This window comes from Pelmatolapia mariae, linkage group LG3_W (assembly GCF_036321145.2).
Source record: "Pelmatolapia mariae isolate MD_Pm_ZW linkage group LG3_W, Pm_UMD_F_2, whole genome shotgun sequence".
Lineage (NCBI taxonomy): Eukaryota > Metazoa > Chordata > Actinopteri > Cichliformes > Cichlidae > Pelmatolapia > Pelmatolapia mariae.
Genome location: NC_086229.1, coordinates 74,166,513 through 74,190,607, shown reverse-complemented (window position 1 = coordinate 74,190,607; position 24,095 = coordinate 74,166,513). Strand labels below are relative to the sequence as shown.

Below are 24,095 nucleotides of genomic sequence, written 5' to 3'. Positions count from 1 at the left end.
ATCCGTCTTTCAAAGTATCTGGCTCGATAGAGTCTAGTGTTAATCAAAGACCAATGATTCACTTCCTCCTGTTGTTTTACAAAGAGATTGTAACATGGCATTGCTCCATAGTCCATGTAATGATATCTGAATCTGAGCAAGGTGTTAAGCTGTCACATATAATGCATCAAGTTTCACACTGGTTCAGATCTTAATGCCTTACACTGAAAATCAAGGAAACATTTGTATTTTACATTAAGTAAATATTCATGTTGTTGGGTGGAAAAATAAAGAAAACTGTGAATGTTTAATATTTATGTGTTATCACAGATCATGAAAATGAGGAACATTTTTTATGTGAAACTACGGTTATTTTTGTATGAAGTATCAAATGTTCAGTTTCAGATTTTATGTCTGTAGCATTCACGTTTTTATAATACTGCAGTTTAGCTGTTAGTTTAATTTAGTTTTGTACATCTTTCCTCAGAACATATGAGCAGAGCTTTTAGTTAAACTGTTCAGATAACTGTACATGAAGTTTGTAGAAGAAACACCTGTGTGCACAGAGCAGCTAGCAAGACTCACCAGTATTTCTGCAGTTTTCAATGAGCAGGGAAAGCTGCTTGAGTCGTTATGTCCTCTCAGTCTAATGATATTCTTGCAAATCCTGAAACACACAGTGATCACACTTCTAACATGCAACCATTTCCTCTTTGTGTTTACAGCTTTGTATCCACAGGAAACAGAGACGTCTTTTTCTTACCAGTCATGTGTCTGCACTTTTTTCTTATAACTTATAGCAATAACTCTTCAACAAGATGTAAAATTAAACACATGCAATCTGGAAGCAAAGCAAAACAGCAGCACAGAGCATTTCCACCTCCATGAAAATCTGTATTTGATCTGAACTTTTGGGGGTGTGGATCTTTGATTTATCTATACTGCATATTTTTTCTAAAGGCTTGGGGATCAGTACTACATTCCTTCTTTGCTGCTCTTTGATGTTATCTTGAACTGTTTTAGTCATCCTGCTCATCAAAACCAGCTGCACCAGCTGATGGAAACTGATGGAAGAGTAGCATTGGAGGTGCTCTGCTGCCTCAGCTTTCACTGCTGTGCTGTAAATCACTAACTTATTATGAACGCACTGTTAGAGACAGCAGCTCTCACCATCTCTGATTATAAAACATGCGTGTTAATCAGGTTCAGGCTCAGCAGCACTTTCAGATTGGCATTTATGAGAATTACTAAATTGGTGTGGGTGTCTAACCCACTCCACATCACTTTTTTATTCAGTGTTTTTCATTTCAGTGTTGTCTAAGTGCTATGGTTGTGTATGTATGATTTTAACACTAAATGTTTTGAACAGCAGTTTACATTTCGCCACATGAGAGAAAAAGTGCAGAAAATATATCATTTTCTTTCAACTGTTACTCTAAGCTTTCTTTGAGTTGTTTAGTTACACTCTGAGGATTTAACATCCTATCTACTGGCTTGCATACCTTTTCTTATTTTTTCTGACCACTTATCCAACTAGGCTTGTAGTTTGGCTTTTGTTTTGCAATAGGAGAGGGGCAGGGATCACTTTGGGCATGCTGTCAGTCTGGTAATAAAGTATGATGTCCAGATGTCATTGCAAAAGACAATTTTCAGGATGTCACTGCAGATTATAGCACTGCTGTTACTGTTCAGGGTATTAGAGTGTTCTCATTTCCCTTGAGGTATTAAAAAAACCCCCACAAGGTATAAAGAGATTCACACTTTGTCACAGTCGATACACACTCTTATTAGCTTTGTGCTGAGAAATGTCACTGAAGTGTCAAGACGTCAGATCAGTGGAAATCGGTGGAGGAAGGAGTTGCTGTGGTTTTACATACACAACATGTAAACATACAAAAACAGACAAAACATGCAGTCCTGACATACAGTCACCTCACCTGCTTTATATTGTAAGATAATGACCCAACAGTAATGCAGACAAAACCCTTTTTGAAAAAGCACTTGGCAACAGTGGGAAGGAAAAAATTAACAGGAAGAAACCTCCAGCTGAACCAGGCTCAGGGAGGCTCTGGTTGGGAGTTAGGAGAGGAAGAAAGGCTGTTATGCCTTTTGGTCAAAAGTCAGTAGTTAGTGCATACACGTTACAACTGTAACGCACGTGTTAAGCTAGGCTAATCATTAAGTTCGTCATTAAGATGTGTATTAGCTAGCAATTTATTTTCACTTTCTATATATTTCAGTTAAAATTAAGAAATAGCAAAGACAAGCCTTGAGAAAGGATAAGGCTTAAAAATATCTTCAGTAAAACCAAGAAAAGCAAGCCTTGTGTGGAGATCTCGTCTATTTTGTTTGCTGGCTGTCTAGCTGTCACGTGTAGCATTCAAACAGCGACCTGTTCTCATCCCTTTTCCATGAATGCCTACTTATTTTTTGTTTGTTTTTGTTATTTTTATGATAACACAATATACAAAATATATGCTGTATATATGTACTCAGGTCTGGGGCCTGGATGGACCAGTTAGAGACCACTCACTGGACACCAGTGCTTGGACAGGTAGACTCCTTCAGTGAGGCAAAGACAACTTTTGGCTTACAGATCTATAAACCCTATTAATCCAGAACCATGGGCTGTGTGTTTTGTTAAAACAAATACAAATGATAGAATGAGGAAAAGTTAATAAACGCATTAGATCGATCACATTTAAACTCATAAAAAGGTTTTTGGGGACAGTTTTATATTGATGTAAGGAAATTTTGTAGTGGACTCAAACTCAATAATTCCTCCATTTTGTTCTGTCCTAAGTGTTGACTTCCCCAGTTTATGAGAAAAAAATCACATCAGCTGCTCTGCAATGTCACAGTATCATGAATAAAACTGTTTCCTTCCTTAGTTTCAAATTAAACATTTTGTGAAAGAGACCCAGCAGGAAGTGTGCAGTTTGATAGAGCGGTCTGTCTATGAAACATAGGCCTAGTGTTAAAAATAAAACATCACTGAGCTGCACTTGTGGCACTTTGATTTAATGTTTAGGTTTGTTAGTTGTTTTTCTCATAACCAGCCAGCTACTGACATATATGACTTGATTTTATTTATTTATTTATGTATTTATTATATTTATTGTCAGATTCTTCCGTTAAACCCCTCTAACCACATTCTCCTAAAACAAAACATCAAGCCATTTCTCTTCTTCTTCTTTTCTCTTTTACTCAGTAGAGCGTTGACTCCAGTCAGGCCAGTGTTCCAGTCCAGGTTTTCTCTGTGTTTCTATAGGTGGTGCAGACTGTTTCATAAATAAGGAGGGAGGAAGAGCGGAGATCTCAGAAGGTTGAAGGAAGTAAACCTCTTGCTGAGATGATCCATTTATCTTCAGAACTCATCCTACGACTCTCTCCTCTGCTCACATCTGGTTTATGGACGTGTTTAATGTTGGAGGAACAAATCAATGAATGGGTGGGTATGTGGATTTTCATAAGCATCGGTCACACACTCACTTACCTTTGTTTTCAAAAGGTAACAAATGCATATGTCTAGTTTTGTGTTAAAGTGTAAGGCCAAAGATATTACAGACCAAATGTAAAAATAATTTTAATCAGCAGTTCAAAAAGTTCTTCACTTAAACAGCAGCAAATCACAAAAAGCTGGAAACCACAGGAAGGCTGAGAACTCTGACCTCCTTCATGACGCTCCGAGGTCTTAGACTTTCAAACCACTTCCTGAGCTCACAATGCACGTCATTACAGATCATATGATGATAAAAATAGAACACCTTTTTAAAAAAGATCTCTTAGCGTGAGCATTTAGTGGAGTGATACCACAAAGTAGCCTAAATATGATCCACAGAAAAAAAATCTTGTCAAGTCATGGTCGACACTAAAATACACCAGCTCATGTTATTAGATACATGCAGTGTGATTTCTGGTCATTTCTGTGTTGAGCTGCTTCAGCCACTGTGTTTATTTTAGCTGATATTTTTCAGATTAGGTTTAATTTTGTTGCTTTGCTTTGTTTATTTATGTGAATAAAACCCTGGCTGAGATAATACAGCACAGACGTCCCATGAAGCATCATTTAAAAAACTAAATGTTAGTAAGTGTCACCAGGTTCCTGCAGCTCTATGATCATCTTTCCTGTTCATAAATAACAACAGATGTTAAATACCAAGGTACCAAACAGACACACACTTTGTAACACTAGAAACACTTTATTATTAGCTCTGCGATGAGAAATCTTGCTGTAGCAGGAGCAGGAAGTAGCTGCTGTGGTTATATGTGCACTTCATACAAACATATAAATAGATGCTCTAATGCATTACTGTTGTCCTGTCTATGTAACTGATGAAGTAAAGTTAAAGAGTTTTATACAGATACTAAATGTCCCGTGAGGACTGATTAGCTCATGAGCTCACTTAGTTTGAACTGTGAATCATGTTCATGGAGGCAGACATGTAGAGGCCACAGTTTATGCCCTCTTCAGTGTAGTCACAGTGGTGACTGCTGCTATTAGAATAACGTGTGAGCACAGCGGCCATATTGTTCAGGGCTGATTGTGGATCCAGAGGTGTAAACAGAATTAAGTCATGCCTGAAAAGTCTGGGTGGTTGCAAAATTTTATTTATGACACACAGAAACAAAAAATAAAATGAAAGTAAAAATTGTAATATTTAAAATGAATCTGCTTTAATTTTATGATGATTTCTGAAAAAACTGAGTCTAAAATGTAAAATGATTAGATTATTTAAACCTGAATTTTTATGCTCTTAAACAGCTCCTCTTTTTAACCTCTGTCTGGGTCTTTTATTATGCTTTTCCTTTTTTTGCTCTGATTTTGAGACCATCAGATTAAATAGTTTCTTTTCTCCGACCCTCAGATGAGTATTAGAGCTTCCCAACTGATGAAACTGTGCGGCATCTCTGTATTATTACATTATTACATTATTTTTGATTTTGTGTTACATCAGCAGGATGAACGACCTAAAAGCTGAATAGACAAATGCTGACACAGACAACATGAACACTGATGTTGTTTGTGTAGAAGTGGGTTTGTGCTGAGGTCAGCCTTCTATTGATCTCTGAGCTCAGTACAAACTCCTGTGGTTCATGAGGACCTGGGATCCCTGACACTGGTTACACTGAACTCATCTGACTCTCAAAACAAATGTAAATCTTAAACTTTTTATAAACTGTCAAACTTTTCCTTAAAGCTCATTGAACTTGTTGCTGTAACAGCATCCACTTTCTCCTTCCTTCTCTTGCTATTATTTTTTGATTGTTGGATGCTGGTCCCCACTTATACAATTCTCTGGCTCACCTGATCCTGTAAAGTCTTACACTCCATGAAATGTTGAGTTGAGCATCAAATTGATGTCTGAGCTCTTTTCTTTACAAGGTTTGCCTTGTTGCTGTTGCTCCTCTCTCTCTTCTTGTCTGTTTGTTTGTTCGTTTGGATCATCAACTCTCCTGGACATCTTTCTCACCTGGGCCCGAAAAGTCTTACAGAGGAAAAAGTAAACAACAGGGTCCAGACAGATGTTGAAAACTGACAGCATGATGGCTGCCTCCTTCAGGTAGTACAACACTGAACCAAGAGAGCAGCTGTTCAACAGAAAAACATAGGGAAGTCGAACGAGGTGATAGGGGACAAAACAAACACAGAAGATGCTGACCAGCACCAACATGTTCCTGCGAGACTTCACCAGCTTCTCAGCATTGGAGGAGGCCAGCTGTGTCTGCTGTGCCTGCAACACCCTGCGGGAGGTGCTGTAGTAGAAGAAGACCAGGGATATGAAGACCAAGAGGAAGATGATGGTGCACAGGGTGTGGAGGATCTTAAACATCAGACTAACTGATGTACTAAAGAGGGGCCAACATCGGCTTGGGGTAAAAGTCAGGGGTTTCTGGGTGATGAAAAAGAGGATGGCATATGTAATTGATGGAGCCAGGAGACAAACCCAGGTGACGATGGAGATGATGTGCACAGTTCGCAGTGACTGCAGGACATGAGTTCCTGAAGGATGGACGATCTCCAGATACCTGAATAGATAAGACAGAGGAGACAGTAGATAACTTCACGAAGCAGTCACAGTGGTACAAAATTTGCAAAGGTCATTATCAAGTTAAAATGATATGTCTACACCTTGATCAGGAATGCAGGGTTTTTAGTTTTTAACATTGTCATGAACTGTAGAGGGAAATAGGTGGTTCCTCACCTATTGGCAGCGATATAACACATGAATATGATGCTGGCATAAATGTTGACATAGACAGTTGAAGCTCCAAAGCTGCAGTAGAGCCTTTGAATGATGAATGACTTGCTACCACAGTGGGCGATGCGCAGTGGCAGAGAGAGGCAGAGCAAGAAGTCAGCAGCTGTCAGGTTCTTCAGGTAGACCATCAAACTGCTTGATGCCTGCTGCTGAGCTTGACCAATGTAAAACTTTAGGATGAAGCCATTGAGGAGTAAACCCACCTGAATATGACACAGAAAGGATGGGGAGAACATCACTTCGGTACATACATTACTTTGAGAACCTTAAAGCAATTTCTAACACAGCACTGAAGATTAGAAACTTACCAGAAACACCAGACTGTAGACCAGTACAAAGAAAGTGTTGAGTGATGGGACAACTGGATCACAGGTCTGGTTGAAAGACATTCACATTTGAGTCCCATTTGTTGAGTCAGCCATGCTTCTTCAGCTGAAAAACAAATCCACTTTATTCTCTCTTTGAATGGATTTACCATCAATCAATCAATCAATCAATCAAGGCTTTGTCTGTGAAGGTTCTCAGTCATCCAGGTCATCGTAGTCAAAGGAGTTTGCAAAGAAAAGCGTCTGGACTTCTTAAAGTTGCTTGAAGACGTTTCACCTCTCATCCGAGAAGCTTCTTCAGTTCTAAGGTCAAATGGCCGAGAGTCCCAGATTTAAACCAAGTGGGAGTATTCCCCCAAAGAGGGACAAAGGACCCCCTGGTGATCCTCTAATCACATGAGCCAAGGTGTGAAAGTGGGTGTGGGACCTAATCAGCCAGGGTTTCGGGTGAGCTCATTGTGAAACCTGGCCCCACCTTGTCGTGTGAATTCCTGAGGTCAGATGGCCCAGGATGTGAGTGGGCGTTAAGGCGTCTGGGGAGGGAACTCAAAACTGGATTATAGATGGCAGACAGTTGGTGTCGTAAACCACCGCCTCTGATGGTCACAGTGGACGTAGATGGCCTCTCAGAGGCCATCTACGACCATCTTTGAACAGAGGCTTTGAACAGAGGCGGTGGTTTACGACACCAACTGTCACCAACTGTCTGCCATCTATAATCCAGTTTTGAGTTCCCTCCCCAGACGCCTTAACGCCCACTCACATCCTGGGCCATCTGACCTCAGGAATTCACACGACAAGGTGGGGCCAGGTTTCACAATGAGCTCACCCGAAACCCTGGCTGATTAGGTCCCACACCCACTTTCACACCTTGGCTCATGTGATTAGAGGATCACCAGGGGGTCCTTTGTCCCTCTTTGGGGGAATACTCCCACTTGGTTTAAATCTGGGACTCTCGGCCATTTGACCTTAGAACTGAAGAAGCTTCTCGGATGAGAGGTGAAACGTCTTCAAGCAACTTAAAGAAGTCCAGACGCTTTTCTTTGCAAACTCCTTTGACGCCAATCAAGGCTTTATTCGCCGCATGCAGGTTGCCCCCCCCCCCCCCCCCGACCTTACACACACAACACAGACATCACATGGGGATACAGGTCGGAGATTGGTAGCATTACAGAAAAACACTGAAATATACACTACAATGGGAAAGTACGAAAAGGGACCTCTACTCATGCTGGGCTCCTGTGGGTGGACAGCATGAGAACAGGAAACAAAAAAACTCCTCTCCACAGAGAGCACACAAATGTCCACTGCACAACATTATGGAGCACGTGACAAGCAACAGGGTTGGGTAGGGGGTGAGGAGTAATCAGAAGTAAACACAGCAGCCATCCTGCCCTGCGCTATTATTCCAGCGCGAGCCCAGACCCACCTTGTTCTCCAGGAGGGAACAAGCATCAAAGCCGTTTGTTAACACATGGAGCTTTCTGGAGGAGTTTGCTGACAGTTTGACTAAATTCATTTCACATGATGCACCCTACAGTCTTGCAGCAATAAATGCAGAGTTGAGAGCTTAACATGCAAGTATAGAAATCATTATTGATGTCATCTTTCATGTACAGTTTATATTTATGGAAGCAAAAATGAATCACTTCCTCTCACGAGTCTAATCATAACAATCATTTCAACATGGACCAAGATGTGGGAGTGGTAGCAATCCACAATTCTTTACTCTGAGCATTACAAGCTATCATGTATAACAACATATAACTGGTTATAATCCTGTCTGCATGTATCCAGGTCTACAACATGTTCTTCTTATCAAGAGCTTGTAACATGGGATTGTCTGTGTGATGATATATAAAGCGTGTGTATATACATGATACAGTCACTTTCACATATGGGACAGAATCGGAGCAATGAGAGTTAAGTAGTCACATATGTTGGACGAAGTTTCATACTGGCATTTCTTTTGTGTTTCACCCAGAAGTGTAAACAAAAGTTGTATCCAAATATTTATGATGATCAGAAAGCATGCCAAGAAGAGGAAAGTGAAACCAGTAGCTGTATCTCCTCTGTGATTTCCTCAGGAAATACCAAACATTAGATTATTAGATGTTAGATTTTAATGTTGAACACTGGCCACTTGTAATGCTGATGCAGCTGTGTAGAGTATTTCGATTCCGAGTGTCAGTATTCACTAAAAGTGATCTTTTAAGCTAAGCATGAAATATGTAGAAGTACAAACAATTTAAGGATGATCAACCAGCAAGACTCACCTGTGCTTCTGCAGTTTTCAGTGAGCAAGAAAAGTTGCTTGAGTAGTTATGCCCATCTGGTTTAACAGTATTGCTGCACATCAGGAAACACACAGTGATCACACCACTAACAGGCACTCTGACTTATTTCCTGCTTGTCTTCCCTGCTAAACAGAGCCAACATGTTTCTAATACAGCTATGCAATTTTCTGATCAGTTGTTATAAACAGGTTGTCTAAATATTACTTGTGTCATGTGTTTGGTCTATTTTTCTCAGATGACCTCATGATGAGAATGAGGACCTTAGCACACAAAACATGGTGTGAAGGTGTATGTTTAAAAAAGAAGAAACATAACTAAAACCTGAAGCAAGAACATGGAGCCTGAGACATGAAACATGAAGGAAACACAGATGATCAGACGAAGAACAGAGGTAAACACACATAATAAATACACACGAAGGGAAAATGCGGAAATGGGAGGGAGACACAGTAAAAGCGGAATAAGCACAAACATCAAACCAGGGACACTAGACACAACACAAGATCTTCTTCCTTGTGATCCTTATATCTGTCTGTTTTTACTAAAACACACATTTTGCAGGATGTTGCTGGCACAGCAGGTGTTGAGACTCCTCTGGCTTTTGGGTGAGATTTAAAATCAGTGCCATAGATGTCAGTCTTCATGAAGATCTACATGAGAGTTAAATCAATACATACACTCTCCCACATAGACAGCATCAGTGTTACTGTTGCTATTTTGTTACTGTAGTCGATCAGCTCACAGTGTCACCCTGTATATTATCTCTTCCTTGTTCTGTTGCACTGGTGTTAGGTGCTACATTGCAGGTTGCATTGGTGGTTCTTCTCTCTGCTATAATTGAAATGGTCTCCTGTGCTCAATGATTCATTTGTTTTTCCTGGAGTTTGCTGCTCTCACTGGACATGCAGTCGACCAATTTACTTGTCACCTTGCAGTGGCAATGCAGTAGTCTTCAGGGGTTACTTCAGTTTAATTACTGATTGAGTACACCCAGTGATTTTCAGATGAAGGTGTCTGAGATGCAACAAAACGGGGCCAGCTGCAGCAATGGAGCTGGTCTGGAGGCCGACCGTGGGGCCAGTGGCTCAGTGCTTGGCAGGTGGCTAGCAATGGCTTGACAACCAGAGAATGTGCAGGACCATAGCCACCCTCAGAGCAGGAACAGGCAGAGAAGATGGTACAGGGGTGGCTTTAGAAAAAAAACACTTATACAGTTGCAGGCTTTGCCTCTGTGGAGCGCGAAACACAGGAAGATTAGCTTCATGGATATTTAGTTTATGGATTAGAGAGTCCCCATGACTGAGTCTCATCATTAAATTAGCAGGATCACACACAGTTGACTCAGGGGTTTTACCAGGCTTGCAAACATTTATTGTGGACACCAACTCAGATAACACAGGGTGAGACAACTCATGCTCAGTCACAGGAAGTGTAGCATTAGCCAGCTCGCAAACACTGTGCAGTTTCTTGAACATCCACATTGACTGGGTCAGAAGGAACACAGGGAGTATAACCTGAACTTGCTGGTTCAGAAACACTACAAGTACTGGAGATAATGTCAGGTGTAAACTGGAGACTGAGTGACTATAAATAATGTAGTTTAAACCCCAATTATTCAGTCTCTGAAGCTGATTTACCAAACAAAGCCACTTTCTGACTGTGAACAACACTGAAGTCATAATTAAGATCTGGTGGTACTTTTAATAAACATTCATCTTTAATATTACACAGCTTCATTTTAGTGCTATGTTTTCAGTGTCCTCTCAGAGATGAACAGCCTGAGCAGCAACTGGAAGCAGCCAGCAGGTGGCAGCACACCTGCAGAATTGGTTAGGCTCACTGAAACTATGAAACCCCAACCCGACAGAGGACTAAGAGTATGATTACATGCTTCCTGTTAAGGACACATTTAAAAGTCAAAAATAAAAGTTTACTTATAAGCTTGATAATTTAATTCAATTCAATTTAATTTTATTTATATAGCACCAAATCACAACAAGAGTCACCTCAAGGCGCTCCATGGGTACAGAGAAAAACCCAACAATCATATGACCCCCGGGAACGCAACATAAGTTTGAAAAGATTGCCCCACCCTGGTCCCCAAAACCATTCACAGAGGGAAAACCAATTTCTTAGTGAATGGTGGATTATTTTTCTACACTGCAAAATGAAGCTCCGGGGTGAACAAAGGCCAAAATAACAAACAAAACAAGCTAAGTCAGGAGGAGGTGCTATCTAAAACCCTATGTGAAATCAAAAACCAAACATAAGACAAGCGGTACACCTAACTCCCTAACTGAAATAAACATTGCAAGGAAAAACAATAAGGCAGCTCACCCCTTCTGTTCCAGTGCTATTTACAATGATAACTAATGTACACACTATATATAGAACTCAGAAAATCGCAAGAGTCACAGGCACAAATGTCACTGGTTTTCAATTCAATTCAATTCAATTTTATTTATATAGCGCCAAATCACAACAAAAGTCGCCTCAAGGCGCTTTATAGATACAGAGAAAAACCCAACAATCATATGACCCCCTATGAGCAAGCACTTTGGCGACAGTGGGAAGGAAAAACTCCATTTTAACAGGAAGAAACCTCCAGCAGAACCAGGCTCAGGGAGGGGCGGCCATCTGCTGCGACCGGTTGGGGTGAGAGAAGGAAAACAGGATAAAGACATGCTGTGGAAGAGAGACAGATATAAATGTATAACATACTAAAGTGGCTGAGGGGCTCTAGTGGTTGGACCAGGGGACTACGCCACTGAGGAGTATTTAACATTTGTCTCTTATAAACATACAGGCTCAGAGGAAGAGCAGGTTTTCTAGCAATTGTAATGTATGTGGATCCGATTGAATGTTAGATAAGACGCTTAGATTAAAAAACGTATGAATTTGTGTGTGACTGGCTAAATGAGGCTTGTAGTTAAAAGTGCTTTGAGTGTTCAGATAGAGCAGAAAGCACTCTATAAATGCTGACCCCAAAGTTGAAATCTGAAAGTACTTCACTTGAACAGCAGCCAATCAGAAAAAAGCCTCAAACCACAAGAAGTCTGGTTTAGGGGGGTGTTTAGGTGGTGGGGGCCACAAACATTTTTCTTGTAAAACAAAGGGGGTCCTAGCAAAAAAAGTTTGGGAGCCACTGAACTACGATGACCTAAGATTATGTTAAGCAAAAGGATGGAGGCCAAAGACTGGTGAGTGTCTGAACCACTATTCTCTCAGAGAGCATGATCACAGCTCCCCCTTACATGATATCCTGGGTCCCCCATGCCCTGGCATTTGTTTTGTACTTTATAAAGCTCCAATTGTGATAGCAGTTACTTCTTGGAACTTCTTGTTGGTATACTGAGCTACTAGTTAGTCAAGGTTAGTCCAGATGTTGGGTGTCAAAAAATCCATAAGGTCCAGATCCTGTTCATGGAACCGCCTCCACTGGGGTTACTTGGATTGTAGCATTTAAACAGCGACCTGTTCTCATCCCTTTTCCATGAATGCCTAGTTGTTTTTTGTTTGTTTTTGTTATTTTTTTGATAACACGATATACAAAATACACATTGTATATATGCACTCAGGTCTGGGGCCTTGAGGGACCAGTTAGAGACCACTCACTGGACACCAGTGCTTGGACAGGTAGACTCCTTCAGTGAGGCAAAGACAAAGTTTGGCTTACAGATCTGTAAACCCAAATCCAGAACCATGGGCTGTGTGTTTTGTTTAAATGAATGCAAATGATAGAATGAGGAAAAGTTAATAAACGCATTAGATCGATCACATTTAAATTCATTAAAAGGTCATTTTGGGGACAGTTTTATATTGATGAAAGGACATATTGTAGTGGATTCAAACTCAGTAATTCCTCCATTTTGTTCTGTCTTAACTGTTGACTTCCCCAGTTTATGAGAAAAAAAGATCACATCAGCTGGTCCACAATGTCACATTACCATGAATAGAACTGCTTCCTCCCTTACTTAGTGGTCTGTCTATGAAACATAGGCCTAGTGAGCATTGAACAAATCAATGAATGGGTGTGTATGTGGATTTTCATAAGCATTGGTCACACACTCACATACTATTGTTTTCAAAAGGTAACATATGCATATGTCTTGTTTTGTGTTAAAGTGGAAGCCCAATGATATTACAAACCAAATCTAAAAAAAAAAATTAATCAGCAATTCGAAAAGTTCTTCACTTAAACAGCAGCCAATCAGAAAAAAGCTGCAAATCACAGGAAGGAAGAGAACTCTGACCTCCTTCATGACGCTCCGAGATCTTAAACTTTCAAACCACTTCCTGAGCTCACACTGAACGTCGTTACAGATCATATGATGATAAAAATCGTATGATGAAAAAGAGCGTGAGAATTTAGTGGAGTGATACCACAAAGTAGCCTAAATATGATCCACAGAAAAAATCAGTACATGTCAACACTAAATACACCAGCTCAGTACAGTATTACAGAGCAATGTTATTAGATACATGCAGTGTGATTTCTGATTATTTCTGTATTTATTTTAGCTGATATTTTTCAGATGAGGTTTAATTTTGTTTTGCTTTGTTTATTTATGTGAATAAAACCCTGGCTGAGATAATACAGCACAGACGTCCCATGAAGCATCATTTAAAAAAAAACTAAATGTTAGTAAGTGTCACCAGGTTCCTGCAGCTTGTGGTCGCAAATTTTGAAGCCATCCCGCTAACCTTCTTCCACCAACAATGTGGTGATCCAAATCCAATTAAAATCAAGACACTCAAAAAGATGCTCTGTAAAAGAGTAGAATTCTTGGAACAGAGTTTAATACACTGAATCATATGAACAGCAGGAAAAATACATACAGACATTTAGCAAGAAAATTACAGAGCAGAAAACAAGCAAAGCAAAACCCCGGGGTGTACAGCCTTAAGCACAGACAGCAGAGCAACACAGAGACGGACAGGTAGCAGCAGCAGGAGGAAAAAAGCTCTGAGGTTGTCCTCTGGTCCCCTAATATAGGGACCAGTATCCCCGCCCCCTGCTGCTGGGTAACTTTCCCACACGCCCAGCACAGCTGCTGGGGTCAGGTAGCGGCCAAGGTCTTGGCCAAAGGCCAGTCAGGACTCTGAGTACCCCTTGCTCTGGCTTATCAAAATAGGTCATGACACGGTCAAAGGTCACACATTAAACCTAATTATTAAATCTTATACAGCAAGTGGCACAATCTTATAACATATAATCTTATAACTAGATAGGTTACATGCTTTCTCATATATAAAAACACTTCAGTGTGGATTCAAAGTATGTGTGTGTGTGTGTGTGTGTGTGTGTGTGTGTGTGTGTGTGTGTGTGTGTGTGTGTGTGTGTGATTATTTTGTATGATATTTTATCGTGATGTGTTCAGGATCTCTATTACAATGTTACTGTTTTGGTTGTGCTGCGTTAAAGACGTTGAGTGTGTATTAGGGAAGGTTAGTTACCAGAGAGTAAATTATTCAGGAGAACTCTTCCCCTACATTAACTGCCCTGTTAATGTACCAACTTAATAAACCACGGTGAAGCAAAAATGTCTTGTGCTTAAGACTCTACATGAAAGTTAAAATATATATGTTCAGTGCAGATAGATATATAGTGTATATAGTTACATAGTTATACATATCAAACAATAATCCACCACATTCCCCCCTGTGGTACCTAGAGGTACCACCTAAAAGACCCCACGACTAAAGAACAACAAAAATCGTGAAAACTAATGCGTGCGCTGTTTTTTTGCTAACATACTTGAAAGCAAGCTCTAAATAGAACATAAGAATTTGTATAAAGATCCCACACAGTTATTGCTCAAATGAATAAGCCCTTCCTTCCACCAAAAACCTCATAGTTATCAACATAACATTTTCCAAGTCTCCAATTCTCTTGGTTAACCGATTTAAGACAAATTGATTCCTCTTAATTTGCAAATCATGCTACACAGTATCCTTAACAGAATACTCAAGAAACTTAAAAACCAGCCTAATTACAGGAAAATGAAAGTAAGGCATAAAACACATCAGCAGAGACACATAATACATACATGGATTACACAACACCTTATGTGAAATTAAAAATAATACAATTAAACAATTAATTCCCAATTTGGATTTCATCTTGGTCAGGTGCATCTTCTTTTTCTGAACAGACTTCTCAGTGTGGGCTTTGAAATGTCCTTTGTTAGCTTCAAGGTTGACATTTCTCTGCAGCAGCTTCAACCTTTACTCAACTTGTGTCCCTTTTTCAGTCCCATATTTCAACCAATTTATGAGTCCGTGAAAAGTCTCTCTTGGTACTTCTTGACTGCTGGATCTTGCATAGCTTCTAAGAATACTCGAGACGACTTGGTCCTACTCTTGATTGAAGTCAGGGTCGGCGATGGGTAGTAGTTGATCTTGCACATCCATCATTCGGAAGCTGGTGTGGGCACTGTACGGCTCCACCTGGGCTGTAGGCTCTGCAGCAGGTTCAACAGCTACTGGATGGGTCATGGCTCAGCTGTCTGGAGCAGCCTGTTTCACTCCGTTGTCCCCTCGCACTCGTCTCGCCAGCACCTGCTCCAGGACCTCTGCATCTCCATCTGCCATCCAGAAGCCATCTCCTGCAGAAAGATAGCTTTGCAGAGTGCATTAGTTGTGTTCACAGTTACCAATACAGGCCCTTTATGAGGACTTATCTATGGACCTTTTTGAGTGCGCCATGCAATGTTAGTTGTTTTAGTCTTGTTAGTTCACAACTGCATGCACCTTAGTACTAGAGTTAATATTTGTACCCAGTTGACCTCTTCCTTAACAAATTCCAATTCATTGCTTTATTTTGTGGAGTACTTTGAAATGTTTGTCTCAAATGCTGTTATAAAGACCTAGCTATCAATTTAGGAAGCGCATAGTAAAGCTGCCACAAGTTGTTTCATTTAGCTATTCATGTGTCTGTTTTCTGGTGACCAAGACATCTAATCACAGCCACAGCACCAGGGAGCTTTAGGGCGACTACTAGCTGGGTTATTGCCTCTTCATACACTATTGGGGATCTGTTGGCTTCTCTAAGATCCTCTTTGTTCTTAAACACTATTTGAGCACATGTTACATTTATATGCTGAATTTAGATAAACATTAACTCTTTTACCGGCTGCCAATTCACAATTCATTATTAGTGCTTTTAGCCCTAGACTTAGTGTTGCTGGCTATATGGCTGATCAAACTTCCCACACCTCTATAGCCGCCGAACTGGAATTTTCAAAGCTAAGTTAGACAGTGCCACATTGACCACACAGTTCTTCATGTTGACAGTAGTTAAACCATCACTCAAAAATCATCACTTGACCCAGCTGTCCTAGCCAATTATAGGCCTCCAACTTTCCTTTATTAAAAAAAAATCCCCACAGGAGATGCTGTAAAATAGTCACAGAGGAATGCCTTATTCAAAGAGTTTCAGTCAGGTTTCAGAGCACATCACAGTATAGCTTCACACCAGGATTTGTCTCTGTTTGCATAACACATGCCTCCTTCAGGTAACACTACAAAAGACACAACATACCATGCCGTGCTGTTGACACCCTCTCTCTCATCCATCCATGAAGCCAGGCAACACACACCTGTCAGTCAACCCAAAGGAATGCTATGAATGGCATTACCTTGGTCTCCACCAACACTGTGAGGTTTCTTGGAGTCATTTTTTTTTATCCCAATATATGCTAATATGCGAATATTAAGGACTGCTTTCTTCAATTTCTGCAATATCTCTAAAGTCCTGTCCCAGAGTGATGCTGGAAGACAAGTTCATACATTTATTACTTCCAGGCTGGCCCACTGTAATTTGTTATTATCAGGATGTTGTAGACATTGTAACTCCTTAAAAACCATCCATCTACATCAAAATGTTGCAACATGAATACTGAAAGGGACTAGAATGACAGAGTACATTTCTTTTATTGACTTCTCTTCATAGGTTCTGTGATATTTAAAGAAATTAGGTCACTGCTGAACTGTATTTAACCATCATCCTTAACATTACATTAATTATCATTTCATCAAAGTGTTTATTGAAGCTGCTGGCATTATGTTATAAGTTATATTATAGGGGTTATCATAATCAAATATTAACATGTTTATTACAGGTGCAGTTATAACTACTTTAAAATGATTGAGTTAATATATATATATCATAACTCAGAGCCTGAGTATATGGTTACAGTAAAATAGTAGCTGAGCAAAGGCCTGAATGTATTCAGCTTCTTGTGGTATTTGAGTTTGCTTAGTTACAGGTGACGAAAGGATGTCAAGTCCATGGGGACCTCAAAGGCCTGAGATCTTCACCATATTTGGATGGATGGGGAACTTCTGTGTCTGCAGTTATCTCTTAAAATACATGAATGTTCTGTACATGCAAATTATGTGACTGTAAACGCAAGAGGGGGCGTTACAATACCCTGATGGGATAAAAGCAATCTAGAGTGTATTTTGGGCAGAGATGTACAACTGATGTTTTGCAGTTTGCACCTCTCCACGCTGCGTGCATTCATTAAAATCAATTGTTTGACCGACCTCTTCTGGACCATCATTGTTTTACTCTCGTCCTCAATTTCGAACCCGTAACATTTGGTGCATTGGCCGAGGGTTGAGAGAGGGAGAGAGTTGGAGATTGAGACCGAGAGGGTCCAAGGTGCTCAAACAGGCAGACAGGAGTCAGTGGTCGAAGTGAGTTGACATAAGCCGGCTTATCTAAAGGTAAGGCACTACCTGTTGAATTATTTCCAAACTGTGCCAGATTGACGATTACAAAATTGAAAGTCTACTCACTGAAATTACTGGTAAAGGTCTGTTTTGATTTTGGTGAAAATCTCATGAGAATTGAAGTTGAAGTAATGATAATGTAAGGTTAAGTGACAGTACTGATTAAAGGAAAAGCAGTTGGACTGCTACAAGGATTTAAGTAGTTGGACTACTGAATATGAATAAGTAAAAAGTAACGGAAATAGGAAAAGGATAAGTTACAGTAGTTGGACTACTGAATTTAGAATATAGGTAATTTGGAAACTGTGTATGGTAATACAGTCAGAATTGAATATAAAGCTGGGCTTGGACATCAGTAAAGTCGGTTTGGTGGTTTCATAGGATGTCTTTAAAAATATAATTAAATTTATGTAGAACGGAACTGTGGGATGTTCTAGGAAGCGCATTTCTCGGAGGTGACGCTCCAAATTTCCTGGGGACGCTTGGGATTTTCCTTTGGAAGGGATAGTCCGATTAGCGATCGTGGAGAACTTGGGAACCTCCAAAATAGCTAGTGGTTGGACCACTTTACCGTTTGGAACGGTACTTGCGCTTTTTTGGGTAGCAAAGGTTGGACCTTGGGCGTTGGACGCTTTTAAATTGACTTAGGAACCTTAGCAATTAGAACAGATACAGGTTGGACCTGATACTGTCATTGATTATCAAAAACTTGGAGTTTGTCCCTTGGAGGGTTAATTTAAAATTTGTCTAAATTGTGTAGGGTACGCACTTCTAAGGCCTTGTATAAGACGTCTGTGTGTGATGTTTTTACTGCAATTTTCGGTTTGTATATATTGTCTGTCTGCCAAGGGCATCGCAGCAAGCTGGTTATTTTTACACTCTGTGTGTCTGTGTCTATGTAAATGAGATGCCTCTGACTTATTTGGAGTCACATTTCCTGTTTACTAATGAGTGGCTAATGACTGACTGCAGAGCCTGGGTTAAGGACGACTTGAATTGGTGTTTTAAGGGAAGAATTGCTTTTATTTCTACTTTGTTGGCACTACGGTTGTTAGATACGATGACTACTTTATGATACATGTAGAATTGGAGTATGGGTTTTGCTTTAACACGTCCTTGAACGACGTAATACTTGTTGAAAGCAATAGGACTTGTGTTTTATTGACTCTTTGTACTGACACCGTGTTTTTTGACTAACATTTTATAACAGTTTGTGTAAATACACATGTTGGATTCAGGGTATTGTGTAGTTGAATATACATGGACAGGAGATGTTTATGACGTAACCTGTCGATGTCACGCTGTGGTTTCAGATACTTATTACGGCTTTTTAGTAACTTCAGTAATAAGGCGATCAGAAGAAGCATTATTACATTTTGCATGTAGTAGTATTGTTATATTTCGGGCCCTGGAATTATACTGTAGGCAGGATAGAAATCTAAATCCCACCGACGCTGATTGAAAACACATAAGTATATGCACTTAGTACACCCACTCAAGAAATGATTGTGTGACTGATGCTACAAAACTGACCTAAAGAATGGTGATGTGTGTGGAGAAGTGTTAGTTGTCCTGATATGTGAAAGAGCGCTATTAAAATGTGTGTGAGTGAAATGAAGGCATATTGCTTTTAAATAAAGATTTAGTAGAATTACTGATTATTTGTAGACTGTGAAATTAAAAAAAAAAAAAAAAGTCTCTGCAGAAGCTGTAGAAACAGGAAATACTGTGCTGCTGTGTGTGTGAGAGGAAGGTGTGTGAGTGATTGATGATGTGAGGGGAGCACCCAGAGAAATAGACAGACCTTAAATTCTAAGAAGATTAAGCGAATGCATGTTTTAAGAAAAGTAATAAAGTCATAAAATTATATTAATTACAGGTTTTAGAAAAGAGACAGACCGAGAGAAATAAATGCATGAACTAACAATTACATTAAGGAAGTGAAAACGCACGTACACAAACTGTTACATGTGAAATTATTGTTGGAAAGCTTAATACACACATGAAATAAAGAAAGCAGTTTACACTCCTTTAATTTCCAGAACCAGTGTGTCCCCCAGACCTGATAACACCCTTGCCCAGTTGGCCCCCGTATCAGGCGAGCATGGAAGGCTGGACAGCCCATGACGGGTAAGATCCCACCTCGAAACCCTGGGACAACTTAAGGCAAGGCGCAGTCACGATTGCTTGTACCTAAGTCCCGGAGTGACCTTGGAGTCACTGGAGGAGACGGGACTTCAATGGGTAAAGCTGCTGGGTACAGGCGAAGGGGAAATGCCACTAACAATGACCAGTGATGAGCCAGAGAGAGAAAACACACCCTGTCAAAAGGAGTCTGAAACACTGCAAAAGAAACATTTACGAGATCACAAAGATCACGAATAAACATTTATAAAAATCACACATACAAACAGAAAATGCACTAACCTTACAGAGATAAGCTCGTGAAGAGTAATGCATAGATAGTGATTAAAACCTGGCTAAGAACACAAACATATGTAATTAAATGAGCTTGCTAATTTTATGACTGTTAAACTAGTGTGAATGTTGAAGAAAATACACTTAAAACACACTTGGATAAAATAGAGTTGTGGAATAACTGAAACGAAGCTGTATGACAAGGGAGTGAGTTATGGAAAAAACAAAACAAAACAAAAAAAAAAACAAAAAACAAAAGAGAAGTGATTAAAGTAGTTTAAGAAGGGTGACTTAGGAGCGCTGTTGCACTGATTGATAAAAACAAGTGATTAGTATAGAAAGAAAATGAAAATAATTGAATAATGTGATAAGGTTTAAACACGTATTTATCTTGTGACTGAGTATGAAAATTAGTTGGAGAGCTAATGTGAGTGATGACAGAGGAGCTTGCTGTGTGTGTGTGATTGAGGCCTTCAAGGAGAAGTAGACAGTTCAGAGGTGCCAATTTGATTAAGAGGTTTATAAATTAGTGTTGACATATTGTGAGAACGTGCTTATATGTTAGGTTGAATGTGAGTTTGGTAAAGTGCTTAAAGGGGGATATTGTGTACGAAACGGTGTAGCTTTTTACGTTTTGGGTGTGTTCTATGGGTGAAATTTAAGATTGTTGAAGATTTTTGAGGTTGTTGTTTTATTTTTAAAGAGGGAGTTTTAATAAACATGGACATGTTTAAGGGGTTTTGTAACAGTGCACTTATAAAGAAAAAACCTGTCAGGTGATTTTGTTTTGTACTTTGATGAGCTAATACTCAGCTCTCTTTTTTCTCATTTTTGTTCTAAGCAGGCCTGCAAAAGAAAACAATGAATAACGGCGCCGACAATAGTCTCAGGAAAACAAAAAGTAAGGTGACCTTTTCCGAATTACAATGGGTCAGATTGTGGGTCCCTGTCTAAGAGGATTGCAGCGAGCCAATCCAGTCCAAACGTATAAAGAACTATTTTACTAGAAACAACTAAAAAGAAAATAAATGACTACCGACTGGACACTGACAAAAGACTGGACTAAGGTTGGACACATGACTGATAATTGTTCTGTTTTAACTTTTCCTTTATAACACAGGTTGGATCATAAGTGGAGAAAGTGAGTATAAAAGGTGATGTTCTAGTTAATAGAAAGGCTTTTGTTTATAGGACGTTTCAAGGATGCAGGCTGTGGATGGAGCCAAGAAGGGATTTTGACATGATGATTAATTTGATTTCATTCCTTAAAAACAGGTTTGAAGGCCCGGAGCAACTATACCTAATATGATATGATTAACCTTTTCTTTTAATTCCCTAACCTGAGTGAAGGATTTTGAGTTTGTAACACATGAGATGTGTCACAAAAAGGGGGGTCTTAATATATGCGATTAGCTACATGAAATGTGCTCTTTTAGGGTTACTAAGCAAATGTCTACGTGACCTTTACCTAACAACCTTGGTGATGATAAACTTGTTTACCGACTTGCTCTCTTGTAGAACATACAGACTTAGGAAAGGGGAACCTCAGCTCTGAGTTTTGAGAATAACTCTGTTAAGTTGACAGGAAACACGTCGGAATAGCCATATAGGGCAAATGTATTAGAGCTTGTAATTAAATGTGGGACTTGAAAAGAGGAAGCAAATTTGGTACAGGACGTACTTGAGATGATTAGATGAGAGAAGGAGAAGGTCAGGAATAGTTTAAAGTAAGATTGAGAAATTAAATGGGGTAAAAGGGGGCGTAGCTTCAGGGCAGTTCACAGCCCGGCGTAAACGCAAGGTGCTGTCACACAGCTTAAGTGATTTGGTTGAGTTAGTCTATGACAAAATAATAAGGAAACATTAAAAATATACAACACGTTGAGGAGATCTCTTTTGTTATATTTTAGTGTTTAACATGGAAGATGCCTCTCTGGAGCTTCTCTCCTGATGCTACCCCACCAAAAGACGCTTATCCATAGAGACTATGTCAGCTCCCAAACAGACAACAACAAACCAAGACTAGCAATAAACAATTTAAACATAAATAATAACAAATAAAGAACAATACAGAATAAAAATTTGAACCGAAGAATAAAATAATGAAATGTGGATTATTAAATATTAGGTCTCTCTGTTAAGAAGTCTCTGTTAGCTGACGCCAAGCGGTCGCAGCAGATGGCTGCCCGTACCTGAGCATGGTTCTGCCGGAGGTTTCTTCCTGTTAAAAGGGAGTTTTTGCTTACCACTGTTGCCAAAGTGCTTGCTCGATAGGGGGTCACAAGATTGTTGGGTTTTTCTCTGTATATATGAAGCACCTTGAGGCAATTTTTGTTGTAATTTGGCGCTATATAAATAAAATTAAATGGGAATGTATTGAAGTAAACTTAAATGTCATAAACTAGGAATTAGTTCATTTCTCAGGGGAGAAAAAACGGGGACTGGTGTTAGGAATAAAAAGCTATATTTTTAATATGAATCTGGTTATGATCTTGTTTTATGTACTTTAATAATGAAGGCTGGCTTGTAGAGCAAGGCCACCTTTTACTCACAAACAAGTGCTCAGCCAGACTGAAAAAACAGGAAGTTTTAGTGCACAAGGCATATTAATAGATATAGACACAAAAAGAGGAACTCCCCATATAAACAACATTCAAATGAGTGAAGTATAAAGTACCGAAATAACACTATATAAGTCACAGCTGATGATTCTAATGTTAGAGAGCTCTTGCAACTGGCGTCTGAGCTGTGCAGAGGTCGCTCTTAAGACAGGTACTTATGTAGGTTAACATAAGGTTGAGTCCAACAGAAGCAAGGCACCCTAAATGTGCACAGCATGCAGCAGGGGTGGCCAAAATAATATAGGAAACAGCACACGTAGGGAGAGAACACTCACTAAAAGTTCTGACTAACATAGTGTGGTGGCTTATGTGAACTTGCAGGTTTTAACTATGACATCATTAGCACAACAGAGACTGAGTAAAGTTTTAGATGCTCGAAATCTGACACTTACACATGAAGGAATCAATATGGCAGATGTAATGGGATTAGGAGGACCTAATTATTGTACTAAGAAAGCAGAACTTGAAGGGAAAGTCAGGGAAGATTTAAAAACAGGACCTGTTGGGATTGGGGATTTAGAGATTTTTATTGCTACTATATAATGTGCCTTATGATGACTGCATTAATAACAGGTTGTACAGTATAATTTTAATAGTATTGAATATGTTTGTGATAACAGTGATGTCTCTATTTACAGGTTGAGTTGATTTCATACACAAAGCATAACTGTGCTTGTTTAGAGTTGATGTTCCGTCCAAAAGGGTTTTAAGCTTCACGGGTGAGAGTGTCCAGGTGATACATGTTGAGGGAAGATGAGAACATAGCAGGTTAATTGCATGCACGCTTACAAACACACATGATTTAAATATAGGCCAGGCCGAAGGTCTGGACTTTATGTAGCTTTAAATTTACAGCTCCTAACTTGCAGGAATGGCGTGGACTGTAATGAATGAATGCAAAACATGATTACAGACACAAACATGTTATGGATTTATTTTGTAGGGTAAAGGTGGAACACATGGTGCTTTGTTTCTGCTTAGCAACTACTGAGTCGGGTGAAACAAAATGTTGTAGATAATAGAAACTTGTCTAACTGGTATGAACAGTAACTTTTGCATGTTATGTATATGCATGAAGCAAAAAGAGGAGTAAATGATGATAGAAAATTTTGAAGTGTGTTTTCTAGCGGACATTTAGGCTGACATAGGGATGGTGTATATTTTACCCGGGGTGTTTTTAAATAGAACTAAAAGCGTTGCTCACACACATAAAGAGTATTGAGATTAGGTAAAGTTAATATAATGGATAGAGCCCAGAACATGATGTTGTGAACCAACTTTGAATAATGACAGGAACCTTAGATGAACACAGTAGGTTAGTAAGGTGTAGCAGAGAGAGGCTGTTTGTTTTTTATCCCTTAACAGGAGAAGATTTCCACTAGAGAGGGACCCAGAAAAGGAGCAGGGACCACTTAAGCATGAAGTGTTTTCAAGTGGGAGCTGGTGTTTTAT

At 39.6% G+C, this 24,095-nt stretch overlaps 2 protein-coding genes across 2 annotated transcripts in view; both read right to left on the bottom strand.

Annotated features, from left to right (window-relative positions):
* Positions 1 to 24,095, bottom strand: part of LOC134623951 (zinc finger protein 664-like) — a 507,757-nt gene that overhangs the window by 168,796 nt on the left and 314,866 nt on the right. The window lies entirely within an intron of this gene.
* Positions 5,304 to 6,631, bottom strand: LOC134623936 (P2Y purinoceptor 14-like). The gene is made up of 3 exons (XM_063468937.1): positions 6,551 to 6,631; positions 6,186 to 6,445; positions 5,304 to 6,009 (listed from the first exon to the last, which is right to left on the bottom strand). The coding sequence occupies exons 1-3, from the start codon at positions 6,629 to 6,631 to the stop codon at positions 5,304 to 5,306; spliced, it is 1,047 nt and encodes a 348-aa protein (XP_063325007.1).